This window comes from Fringilla coelebs (genome assembly GCF_963513975.1).
Source record: "Fringilla coelebs genome assembly, chromosome: 3".
NCBI classification, from domain to species: domain Eukaryota; kingdom Metazoa; phylum Chordata; class Aves; order Passeriformes; family Fringillidae; genus Fringilla; species Fringilla coelebs.
In genome coordinates this window covers 61,456,724-61,469,442 of record NC_140030.1, presented here as the reverse complement: position 1 = coordinate 61,469,442, position 12,719 = coordinate 61,456,724, and the positions used below count along the sequence as shown (strand labels likewise).

At 40.8% G+C, this 12,719-nt stretch overlaps 1 protein-coding gene across 5 annotated transcripts in view; it reads right to left on the bottom strand.

Moving 5' to 3' along the window:
• Positions 1 to 12,719, bottom strand: part of ARID1B (AT-rich interaction domain 1B) — a 325,491-nt gene that overhangs the window by 15,649 nt on the left and 297,123 nt on the right. For all 5 annotated transcript variants that reach the window (XM_084203719.1, XM_084203720.1, XM_084203721.1 and 2 more), the window contains 3 exons: positions 11,748 to 11,957; positions 8,157 to 8,361; positions 415 to 553 (listed from right to left, as the gene is read on the bottom strand). In XM_084203719.1, the coding sequence (XP_084059845.1) occupies positions 415 to 553; positions 8,157 to 8,361; positions 11,748 to 11,957 (554 nt within the window). The remainder of the gene's footprint in view (positions 1 to 414; positions 554 to 8,156; positions 8,362 to 11,747; positions 11,958 to 12,719) is intronic.

Genomic DNA, 12,719 nt, shown 5'->3' with positions numbered 1-12,719 from the left:
ATATGCTTTTCACAAATTGAATTCAAGTAACACCTTTAAACCACACGCTTCTCCTTCCTGAGCATGACTGGATCTGTTGCCCAGAGGTGTACAGGATAAGCGAGGAGAGGAAGCTTGTGGTTCTAAGTAGGTGCTGTTGGGTTCCACCTTCCTCCCCACTACTGACATATTCACATGCACCTCTTTGCACTGGTGCTTGTCTGATCCTTCTCTGGTGTTTAGAAAGCTAATGGATCTCTCTACTCCTTCCTCCCTTTCCCTCTCTCTCCTCCAAAAATAAGTAATTTTCCGCCACTTTTCAGGCTCTGACTGGTTTACCACAAAATCCTATGAGTGCCAAAGCAGCTAGGAAAGACTGGATTAAACTGCTGTAGAAATAGAGCAATAAAAAATGAAGCAAAGCCCTTTTCATACCTGCCACCCTGCATAGGTGTCATCTGTCCATGAGGTGTGGATGCTGGTGTTGGGGGCTTCAAATCGCCTGGCACTTCTGTCATGGAATTACTACCAGTGGACTGTGGAGTCTGTGGGCCTTGCAAGGAACCAGAATTAGCTGAAAAATTAAAAAAAAAAAAAAAAAAGTAATTATGAAAAGGTAGCAGCCAAATTCCTGTGGAAATAATAATCATCAAGGAAATAAAATGGTTCTTTCCTCCAGAAGCCTGTGTATACTTTAATCCATCTCAGTACTTTATAACTTCCCCAAAATCCTCTGAGATCAGGATATGCTGTGTAGTAATAGCCATCATCTTTCCTAGAACCATGAATTTATTCTGCTGCCTGAAGCAACATAGATAGAAATCATCCAGATGAAGGATCAGAGGTCAGAGATACAAAGTTAATTGTCTGTAGTTTACAACAGAGTAAATGAAGGTTGTTCTTTGGCATAGCTTCTTCATATAATCACTATCACAACACATGTGTTTATAAGAAATATTTCAGCCAGAAGCTTTTCATCATAAATTTAAGTGGCTATATTAATATAAATTCATGGTTTTATTTAGCACTAAAAGGCAGACAGTTCCATGGTGAAACATAGCAAATGATTAGCGGCACACTGCAATCCCGTGTCATCTTTGAGAAAGCATGGCAAAAGATGGTATTGAAGAAATGCAAAAGGCAATCTGGGATCAGAAGAAAACAATAACTGACAGTAGAATTTGAACAGGAGGCTACAGATAACACTCCTAAAAGAATTGTAAAAATTTAAATCGGCATCTTGACAAAATGCTAGGGTCAGTGATGGTGAAGCATATGTAGCAAGACCAGGTCAATTCTGCAAAGGATCTGTTTAATCTGCAAAAACTTATTTGTGGAGATGTCAGAGAGCAATAGAGCATCTGCACTAGGGTCCTCCTTAATGGAGGTAAATACCTTGATATTCTTGGTATAGCAAACGTAGAAGAGCATTTTACTGTTATGTTCCGATGGGACTGAGCAGCAATAAGGGCATTAAATTAATACATCAGATATTGGTAATGGTGAAACTAATGGTAAAATACATCCAGACCAGTCTTCCAGAGTGGACACTAAAGCTACTATTTTCATGTGACTGCTGAACAGAAACATGCCCTGAACCCAAAGCTCTACATAACACTTTTATGATTTAGAAGGTGGTAAGTGAGGATTAGTAACAGCATCTAAGCCTTGGATCTGACAGGTCTCGCGGCAGAAATTCTACAGAAGGAGAACTTGTAGGATTCAAGTCTTTAGATGCAACTGGGAAAAAAATTACCAACAGAAAAAATTCACAAATCTAACACACTGAGTAGGACATGGTTTTGGCTTGAGAGGTCCTTCTTTTTTATGAACTGTCATGTAAGTGTTTTATTATGCCTGCCTATCTACGTTCAACCAATTAACAAAACTTTATAAATTACTGTTACAGTGAAAATTGGAACAAGCAGTATGGGTTTTTCTTCTGTATATGAAAGAGAGTAGTTTATAATTGACTCAGAATCCTAGAACACTCATCATCCTGACAGGCAGAGCTTGTTTTTAACTGAAGAACACCTTTTTATATGTGTTTCATATATATCTGTAACACATGTTCCCCTATCTGGAAATCAGTCTCAGTAGCAAGTGCATATGTAAAATCCACATTGTGTGGACCACATTGTTCTTGTCGTCAGCTTTCTGAGGCATTTTGGAATTATGCTTACATAGTAATGAGGTTCAAAAAAAAGTTCAGGAAAAGCTCTCTGATTGCGTTAATACAGGAACAAGAACATTTGCAACAACTAATGTTAGTCATATTAGTCTACAGTTAGCTGAAAGCTTTAGTGCTATAATAAAACAAAACCCAACCATATTCACATAAAATGAGCTCTTTGTATATTTGACCCCCAAGCAGGTCAGGATCATTCTTCTCCCCTTGAGCTTTAAACACAATTCTAGATTCTTCTAAAAAGCATCTTGAAAGCATTTCTAAGTTATGTCACAGATTGTCACATATTAGAAACATGTAAGCAAACATCTTAGTGTACCCATATACTTACTGTAAATTCAGATATTGTCTAACCCTGCATATTTCTCTTATGCTGGGCTATTAAGAAGCAATTAAGCTTTTCCCTATTCTACCTGAGCAAGAGCTTAATTCATATCTCTAGCAAACCTAAAGGAAAAAAGTAAAAGATTTTTCAGTATTTACAAGCTGCAGGAGTGCAAATTTATTAATAACAATGTTTTATATCATATTCTATAAAGAACGGTTTAAAAGAAAAAAAAGATAACCGAGAAGCTACAAGTCCAATTTTCATCTTCAGGGTGGCAGTTACAAGGTTGGTTATTTTTCCTTTATCTTTCTAAATGACTGGTTATATACAACTGAAAAAATGGAAGGCAAATGCTGTCAAAATTTCTGGTACTGCTTTGTTAACACACTTTGCCCCTGACCTCCGCTGGGTTAGGGATACTTCTAGAGAACAGGAACTGCAAGTGTTTCAACCTCTGGTTTAGGGCCCCATCTACCAAGATGAGACTGTATTTCCTATTTCACCTTAAATTTTACATTTGCTGGGCTGCACTCTGAAGTTTTTACATTTATTTTTGCAGGGATTTTATTATGTTAGCTGCCTCATTTTGATTGTGGACATTGTGAAAGAGAAACAGTATCTTTCAGAGCGCTTCAAAAGCTTCAGTATTAAACCAAGCTCTAAGAAGGAAGACAAACAACAATGTTCTTGTAGGAAAAGTAATCTCTGCTTACATGATTCTGCAGCTATCTTGGGGATGTCCAGGAAAAAACCTGTGGGTTCATAGCTACTGAATTCCTCATCTCACATCCACATCTAAGCCATGTCTTTCAGGGATCATAAAAGATTTGTAAGAATATGCTTTTCACAGTACAAAATACATCAAAACTTAAATACAATTGACATCCTGGTCAGTGAAAAGGTGAGGTCTTCCATAGTTTGCTGTGGAAGCATGTGTTAATAACACATGATAGCATGCATTGTTCTCTGCAGCATGGAATTATGGTACTGGAATGCCTTTTGCCTTGCAAAGCCTGCATGGCAGTAAGTACTGTTTTAAGGAAAGACTCTTTATTTACCAGAGAAGAAATATGCAGCTAATAAAATATACTAAACCTTTTTCTTACCAGCAATTTTTTCCCTTTGAAAAAAAAAAAGAAAAAAAAAAAAGAAAAGGAAAGAAGAATGAAGCCTCTTGAAACTCCATTAATGTGAGGCCTGACATGCTCTCTAGGATATCCCTACCTTTTGCCAGAAGCTACAAATGTATACTCTAAAGTAAACAATGGAAAGGTTACTGAAGGTTAAGTACATTCACATACTTCAGAGTGAACAGCCAGCCGCCACGCTGGGAAGATAATTTACACAGCACGAACCCAGTGCCCCAGCTAGGCTGGACTGGGGTCCGCTGGCTGCTGCAGGGCCCCCCGGGCAGGCGTGGATGCAGGCACAGGGCCACCTCCTGTCCCCCCAGCCACCCCTCCCAACCCCTGGCCCATCCATCTTCAGTGGGGATTCCCTGGCTGGCCTCATGACACGCTCCATGACATCACCTGCCTGCTAATAATAGCACTTCAGTCAGCCACCCGCCAGCAGAGCAGAGACGGATGGCTTTGGTTACAGAGACACTCACTGAATGGCTGTGTCCTGCCGTGCTGTGTCCCCCCCTCCCCAAGTCTCGTTTCTCTGCTGCCAAGGAAACGCAGGCAACACACTCCTGGTGCCTTCTCGCTCCCTCTTTCCAGCACAAGCGTACAATTTTTCCAGGTTTGCTTTAATGAAATCTCTGTTGACATCAGGGCCAGCTGCTGCTACTCACAAGCATCTTCAGCTGGACCACTCTGGCCATCCTGCTCATTCAACACAGGATAAACTCTGAGCCTGTTATTCTGAGAGCTGTGCACACATAACCACACATTGCAACTAAGAATTCAGAGTGCCAGAGTACAGCAATGGAAGGTAACTCCTCCATACTGATGCACCTTTGGAATTTTTTCTCCAGCATCCTTTAGTGCTTACAGTAATGCTGCCTGGAGTTCTTAGCAGTTTAGAACTTGCCAAATTATTTGTGAGCATTTTGATCAAAACTATCAAACACACATGACAGGTAAAGCATTTCGTCTTTGCACCTGCTTCTGCAAAGAAGGAAGACCTACAATGCCTCTCTCTTGAAGGGAGTTTTTATGCAGCAAAAGTCATCAGCAGGTGACATGGCCCTTGGCACAGACCCAGTGATCAGGACAGAAGGCCATCAGGGATCCTCCAACAGTTAGTCTGCCATTAGGCATTTGAACTGGCCTTCACTGCTGATGGTATTACCTGACCCAGGCAGATTTAAGCTGATGTGAAAGCCTCAGCCTACCACAAACTTGTCACCAACTAGCACAGCCTCAGAGCAGTGCAAGGCACACTCAAACATCCAGGCTCCCACCCCTCCCCAGGAGCTTTACAAAACAGCAGAAGAGGCTCTGACAGTGAGATGAAATAAGAACAATTGAAATGAGCAGCTAATCCTAACCCTAACACCTTGGCTACTGTGCAAATCTCTGCCAATCAAGGCCAACCAGTCTGTCACTTTGCTGCTCTACTCTCACTCCTTTTTTCAACTTCTTGTAACTGCTGACACTATTGTGAATTTCACTGTATATAATACTGAATTATGCACTGCTTTATGTACCATCTACCTTACTAATGATGATGTAGAAAACAGAAGTGATGGGAGAATCCAGAATATACAAGCAAATGGACAAACACATGATCCCAGATCACCGTCTGGCAGTCCCATAAATTTGACCTACACATCCCATCCTTTTCTTGACCGTGCTCCTCCATATGAATCACCTTGCCATGGCTGTCTCACTGTGCTCCCTAGCACTCCCTCTGTGCCTGCATTCTAAAGGTCATCTGTGAGGCAGTCACACAACCACCCCTCCTTGGGTGTGAGATATCTGCAAGAATGGATTTGCTCTAAGCTGCACTTCAGCCTGCTCCCACCTTGCATAACCACCCACCTGGAAACTACGACAGCGTTCAAACTGAATCCTTCTCTGTACCATAAAGGCTGCCAGTCCTGATATATTCTTATGAGCAATTGAAATATTTAATTTTGAAAGTTTTATGAAGATCAGCTGACTTTTAAGATCTCAAGACTTGTTTCATAGCATCAGCTTGTTAGACAAAATGCAGCACCTTCCCCTCTGAGACGAATTCCTCTGGTTTCCTATAGGATTAACTTCAGCCCTAATACTGTAACTAGTTCTCTGCATATAGATTTGCCTTCTAAGTGGCTCTGCCTACAATGAGCTAACTGCACAAGAGTGGCTAATGGTTAAAGTAAGGACCTTGGGAGGCTCCTGTTTCTCGTTGTATTGGGCTCCTGTTCCCTGTGAATGCCAAAGAGTGACAGATTATCTAAAGTATGTCTACAACTCTGATTCTTTTGTGCCTCTAAAATGTTAATGTTGGTATATACTGAAGGAAAAGAAACAAGAAAAAAAGCTGACTATTAAAGAGAACAGGCTTGTACTCTCTGAGGCATCTATACCTCAGCGGGATTTCATGTACTAAAGCTGATCCACACTGGGAAAGCCTTTCTCCGTACAGAAGTGCAGTCCCATTCAGTGACACGAGCTCTTTTCTCTCCAACAAAACAAACCTTGAGATCCTTGCTTGCTTCCCCCTTTTCTAGTCTCTATGTCCTGCTGTGTTTTTATTTTAGAAAAATAGTTTCAGTTCTCCTCAAAGACAGCTTGCTTGAATGTTATGATAAATTTAAACTTGGACTTCGCCATTTTCATTCATAGCATCGCGATGCAAAAGGACCCTATAAAGTGGTACATCTGACATTTCCATTCCTTTGTTTCATGTTTACATATTTAAATAGCAATTCTTCATCTCAAAATTCGGCTGATTTATGGTGATCATCCCCAAATCAACTACTGAGAAGTATTGGAGAGAGAAGGTAAGGGAGGAGAGAACAAAGCCTAATACTCTTTAATTTTTAGAGACAGATTAATTCATTCTTCACTGTCCTTGGCAAGTCTAACCATTTCAGCTTCACTTACCATTCTTCTCAGGAGGTGATGGGCACCTCCAACACATATTATTTTTTGCAGCTGTGCACACTCAGGACGCTCTGTGCATATTTCAGACAGATAAACATTTGGACTATGGGCTTTACTTCTAGTACCAAGTGTTTTTCTCTATCTTCTAAACTTGAATTGCAAAGTAACCTTATCTCCTCTCTATTAAACAACCACCACTGGGGTACCTTATAACCCTAATTTTTAACAAGGTGGAGGAAATATTTTAAGCTATTACACAGAGATGTGCTTAGGAAGATTTTAACTAAACACTCCCTCAAATCCCTACACTGAATAAAACAGGCTGAGAAAGATTTAAGCCTTATCACTGTTATCTTTTTCTGTACTGAGAAAGCACTATTGTAAGAGATAATCTTGGAAAGGCCAGAACTTTATTATATGATTATAAAGGTCTTTGCAATTTTCTAGTGTCCATGATAGGGTACTGAAGTCATTGCAAACTGTCTCCAGGGCCTTCTGGGTCTCTGACTCTCTACTTCCCATTTTCAGCCAGTGAACTGTACTAACAGAAGTTAAGTGAATTAATATTTTCCTAAAACTGTGTTGTACCGCAGGAAACTCCTGTAAACATTCCAGAAATTATATTCTCTTGGCAATAAGCGATGGTGGTCTGCCCAATAAGTAACTGTGGCAGTAGTTTGCAAATTCTGTCAAACTATTTTGTTAAAAAACTAGTAACAAAAGGAATGATCCAAAATAATTTAAGGTTTTTTTTTACTCTTCCATGGGTAGTCCAGAAGTCAACAGCTAGACTAATGCTATGACTCATGTGTACTTAAAATGTTTCCACTTAAGAATAGTCCTGCCTTGAGTATCAACTGTGACTATTAAATCTTGAGTATCTTAAGTGACATGAATTGAGAAAGCAAACAGTGGTTTTCATTTACACCACACCATAAATGCAAGGAAGAACAGCCAAAATAAAGTAATCCCAGTTCCAGTTTTTCAGATGAGAAGATAAAAACAGTGATCCTAATGACTTACCTGACACACAGGATTAGCAACAAAAGAACAGAGAGCTGCCTCCAAACTAGGATGTCTGGCAGTGAGGACACACCGTACTCTCAGCTCTCCGTCTGCCGCACATTCAACACGAGCTGCATCAGAGCAAGCATCTGAGACACGCTGATCAATCCAGCATCTGCCATCCTGCTCCAACTGAAGCCTTGCTGATCAACAGTTGTGCTGAAGAGCCGCTTCAGTCACAGCAAGGAAAGTGCAGGTACCAGAGCCTGACCTTTAGGCAAATGCATGCTCCTGTCTCACAGCATCCATGCAGACTTCTGTTCTTTTTATTACAACCAAGTCACTGAGTGTGAAGGGTACGTGGCACACACATCTTTATGTGTTGGACTGAGGAAGGACAAACCAGACACACAACTGTGGTGGCCCTTCAGAGTTAACTCTGATTTGACTCAGGAGCCGGCTCCACGTCTGAGAATGAAGATTCCAACAACAGGTTTATCCCTGTTTTTCCAGCATTATCAAGACATGCTTATAAATACATAGGGCGCAACAACCTAGTATGCCTTGCCCTCAAAAAATGGTTGTGTAAGAGGCTGCAGTTTATTTGACTTACCAGGAGATGGCGGCTGAATCTTAGGTTGTTTCTTGGTATCTCCAGTGCTGAAGACTTCTGGAGGGGGCTCCTCCCCTCGCTCAATCTTGCACTCGAAGGCAAACAGGTACTGAATGTATTGTTTTTTCAGGGAGCTGGCTGCACTGCTCGAAGTGCCAACGTTCAAGGTGGTTGCCAGCTCACGCCACTTCTTGTTTTTGTTAACCTAGCAAAGTAAATGGCAGAATCGTTGGTTTGCAGCAAAGTGTTTTGTTTAAGTCAGGAAACAAAAAAGGAAAAAAAAAAAAGCACTTAATGTCTTGGTTTACTTTTTTTATTTTCCTCTTTTAACTAATGCTCATTACTCCCACACACAGTAATGCACAGACAGCATTTACAGTTATAAAGCCATTAAGGAACCTGCTGATAGCTACATAAAAAGCTTTGCTTGTGGAGTCTTCTGCATGGTGCATCCTTTAAATGTCTTACGCCCTTCCAGGGCCTATGCTCTTCAGTTAGCAATCCATCTCCAAGCAAATTCCTGCTCGCTCTCTCCCTCCCTGACACCCACCCACACCCACCCCACTCTAATTAAAAAGCAGCTTCTAAAATATAATTTAGAAAGCACTAACAGTGTTATTCTGCAATTTGTTTGGACATTGATATGAAAAATAAATTTTTCTCCCGAATAGCCACCAGCTGTCAAACAGTTCAGCTTGTAATTCCTGGTTCAATTCCTTTCACTTTAGTGCATCTTGCAGGGACTGATCAATGATCCTCCGGCTAGATGAGAGGCAGAGTGAAGCCAGGCCCCTTAATTAATTAAGGCAGACTTCAAACACTCACAGCTAGTCCAGCAATACTCTGTATTACAATGCTGACTGCACCACTCCACCGTGAGTCTTGTTTGCAGTGTAAGGCTAAGAATATTGAAAGACTCTGCTCATGAGTTCCTCAAACACAGCTGATCTGTAATAATAGCGACGTTCATTTGTCATCCTGGGTGATGCCACTGACTCACTCAGCTGTACCACTCGTAGCAGCCACTGCTTTTGCTCCAACACCTGATGCCTTTGAGTTCATTCAACCAGTTATGCAATTTCTAGGTATGATCCAAGGAGCAGGGTCAGCACCAAAATAAATTGGCTTTAAACATCTGAGAAATCTCATTTTTGTGGATAGCAATTCTGATTCCATGACTGTCTGGTACTTGCCCTAAGGCCTGATATTTTAATGACTCCAGCTTAACTTGTATAGCTAGAAAGATTATCATTAGCCATACTATTCCTTAGTCTGCGTGCCAGCAAAGAAAACATTTTTTTAAGTTTCTCTCAGTGTGTAATAACACCGTAACAGCTGCCAGTCAGCAAAGATCTTTTGAGGATGGCATTAACAGCAAGCAGGTTGGCATGGCTGTGCTAAGTGTTTTTATTTCTCTGGTACATCCTGCAAGAACTCAGGAGTTAAAGGAGACCAGATTTTCATTAACTGCCCTTGTTGAGGCCTGAAATCCAGTTACACAGCTCTTTGTGCCTACTGGCTTACAGCTAAGTGGTGCGTAATGAACACATTGCATAATGCAAACAGAAACGTTCATGCCTAAATGCCCAGTATATTGGCATTTAAAGGAAGACCCTCAGCAGCTGGTCTGTTTGTGCTGGGCATCAATGGCAGCTCCTCAGACAGGGAATATGCACCACTGCTGCACAGCTCCACTCCCTGCCGCTCTCTGGGCAGAGTCACGAGATGTGGAGTGCAGCAGCTGGAGCAACAGCTCTTTAGGAGGGCATCACACAGATGCATTTAAATAAAACTCAGCAAACAAAGCTCTGCACCTCTCAGTAGCTCTAAACAGATAAACATAGTGACCATTCATGTGGGCACACCAGCAAAACTAGGAGCCCTTATTTTAAGTGTAAATTTTAACCACTACTAAAGCACATGGATTTCTAACTCAGGCTCTTTCAAAAATCAGTCTAAGTGAACAGCATCTATTCTTTGGCAAAGCATAATGTCTGTCACTGAAAATCAACACTGAATGTCCCAAAATAAAATAAATTTCCATAACAAGCAAACATGAATAACTCTCTAGAATATCCCATCTGCCCCCCATCTTGCTCAATTTTTGATGCTAAGAGTCACACTGGGGGCACAATCATGCTGTACAAGGCAGAGCAGCTGCATGATACGATTTACCTGTAATAAAGTTTCTGAGCTAAAAGTAATCAAATCTGTTGATGCTGAGAGGCAGAGCTGATCACTAAAAATGTCAGGATAACATCTCTTACCAATATACAGCATTTAACAACCGGCAGAATGAACTATGTTAGGTTTCTCTGCCTTCCTTTAATAATAAGAATAGCTAAAATCCCTGGATTTGAAGGACCAATGATCTAAATCAGTAGTCAAATCCTGTGTTGTGAGGTGCACTACTAAAAGTAGCTTTGGAATGGGTACTAATCGATGTTGGACATTCCCTTCTTGAACTAACCACATACATTATGAAAATATGTTCTTTTTTGGAGACTCTAATTTGTTTGCCATATTTTTGAGTTCAGATTTTGTAATTAGTGGAGAATTGTATGTTTTAATATTACATTTTATATAATATTACACATGCATATTTATCTACATGTTAGCTATGTTTAAGACCTCATTTTGCAAGGCATTGAACAAATGTTCTCATAAACACAAAACTAATGGATCCCTGCACTTCACAAGTGTCTAGTGTCTAGCCAGTGATCCTCTAGATGCAAGGAATGCTTTGTACAAGCATCGGGCCAGGACAAGTGACTTCGAATGCCAAATCTAAGACTGCGAGTACTGACTGTTTTCTCCTGCTTTCCTTTTAGACGTGAAACAGTGAAACATCTCATTTTGCTCTGTGGTGAACAACCCTATAGAACTCATGAATATTTTTCCAACATCCCTTTGCAAAACTTCAAATTAACTAGTGAGAATACAAATGAAAGCTTCTGTCTCCCATCTGTGACTTTTTTAGTCTCAGCTCTTCCTGCTTTCATTTTTCTTCGACTCATTTAGGTAATTCACCTTTTCCTTGTAATCATTATGTTAGCAAGGCAACCCAAAATATCCTGTAAGCATTTTCCAAACAGAGCAGAGTCCATGTCTAAGGAACACGTATACCGTATAGAGACACAGAATTAAAGGTTTGGGATGAAGGATTGTGTTTTAAGAATACATCTGTAGTTTCTTTGGGGAGATGAACTGAATTGTCCTACAGACTGTATCTCTATGTAGGAAAAATGGATGTAAAAATTTCCTTTTCCTTTTAGCTCTATCACCTGCCTCTTACTCGTAATTTTGATCCTGTAGCCTTTTCCTATTTTTCTTCTCTCAGCAGCATTACTAGATTCCCCAGACAAGGCAACAATTTCATCTATCTACAGCTTGGTCAATCTTGATTCAAACTTTAAAGTTTTACGGCCATTATGCAGCCCAAAATGAACTCCAGGCAGCTATCAAAGCATGAAACCATTTTCTTCAACAATATTGTCTGGGCTGAAAACCTAATGATGTATCCAGCAGGAATACTCTAGAAAAAAAGGAATATTGACTTTTTGAGGTTCACTTTTAACCAGTTCTTCTCACCTGTGCTAACCCTCCAATCTCCTTGACGCAGACATAGAGCCTGAAGAGGTCCAAGGGCTTCTTGCCCACAGCTGGCAGACTGGCCACAGGCGTGCCCCTCTCCTCCATGAACGTCAGGTACCGGTCCACCCACAGCTTGCGCTCCGGCTCATTTCCGAGCTCATAGACTTTAGTGATCTTCTCTCCAGTTGTGGTAGAGGAACTTGATTTCTAAATTGCGAGAAGAAAAGAAAGAGTTGGGGGAAGGGTGGGAGGGGAAGGGAAAAGAAAGTAAGAAACTCACAACATTGAAAAAGAGAAGATGTCCAACAAACTAAAGCTATCACACAACAGTCAGGAATGAAGGCTACTAGTTCAGGCACAAACAGTACATTCTGTCCATATACAGAAAAGTCAGCTTTATAAATAAAGGGCCCAAACTCCCCATTCTCACATTTCTTTCACTGATCTGAACTTTGGATCCCAGAAGGCAAGTTTCCGATGTTGCCTCAAGTCATTTTAAGAAGAGGCAGCTCTCACAGAGGGCTTCTCGTCCACTTATCTCAAAGTGCTTTGCAAGCAACTATTTCGGTAAAATTAGAAACAAGTTTGTCCCACACAAGTTTAGAAACTCCTAAAACCAAATCCTCAAAGATGGGCTAGAAAACTTGAAAGTGATCCTCCAGAGCAGGAATTGCACAAAAATAGCCTAAAGTGTGAATCATGGCAAACTAGTACATGGAGAAGTAGTTCTCTCTTTGGAGTCATAAATGGTTATGCTTTATTACTACTTTACACTACTGGTGGCCAAAAAGCAAGAAGAGCAAGAGTGCCTACAGTACAAGGAGATTGGTGGCAATACTCTTTGTGAACTGCCAATTAGCTGCCTGATCCAATAAGGCTTGTAAGCAGCAACTACTCTTCTCCCTTGCTGGAGTACAGAGGATATCCATCTCTGTTGTCCTACCTTGCAAAGGGAATGTGTGCTAAGAC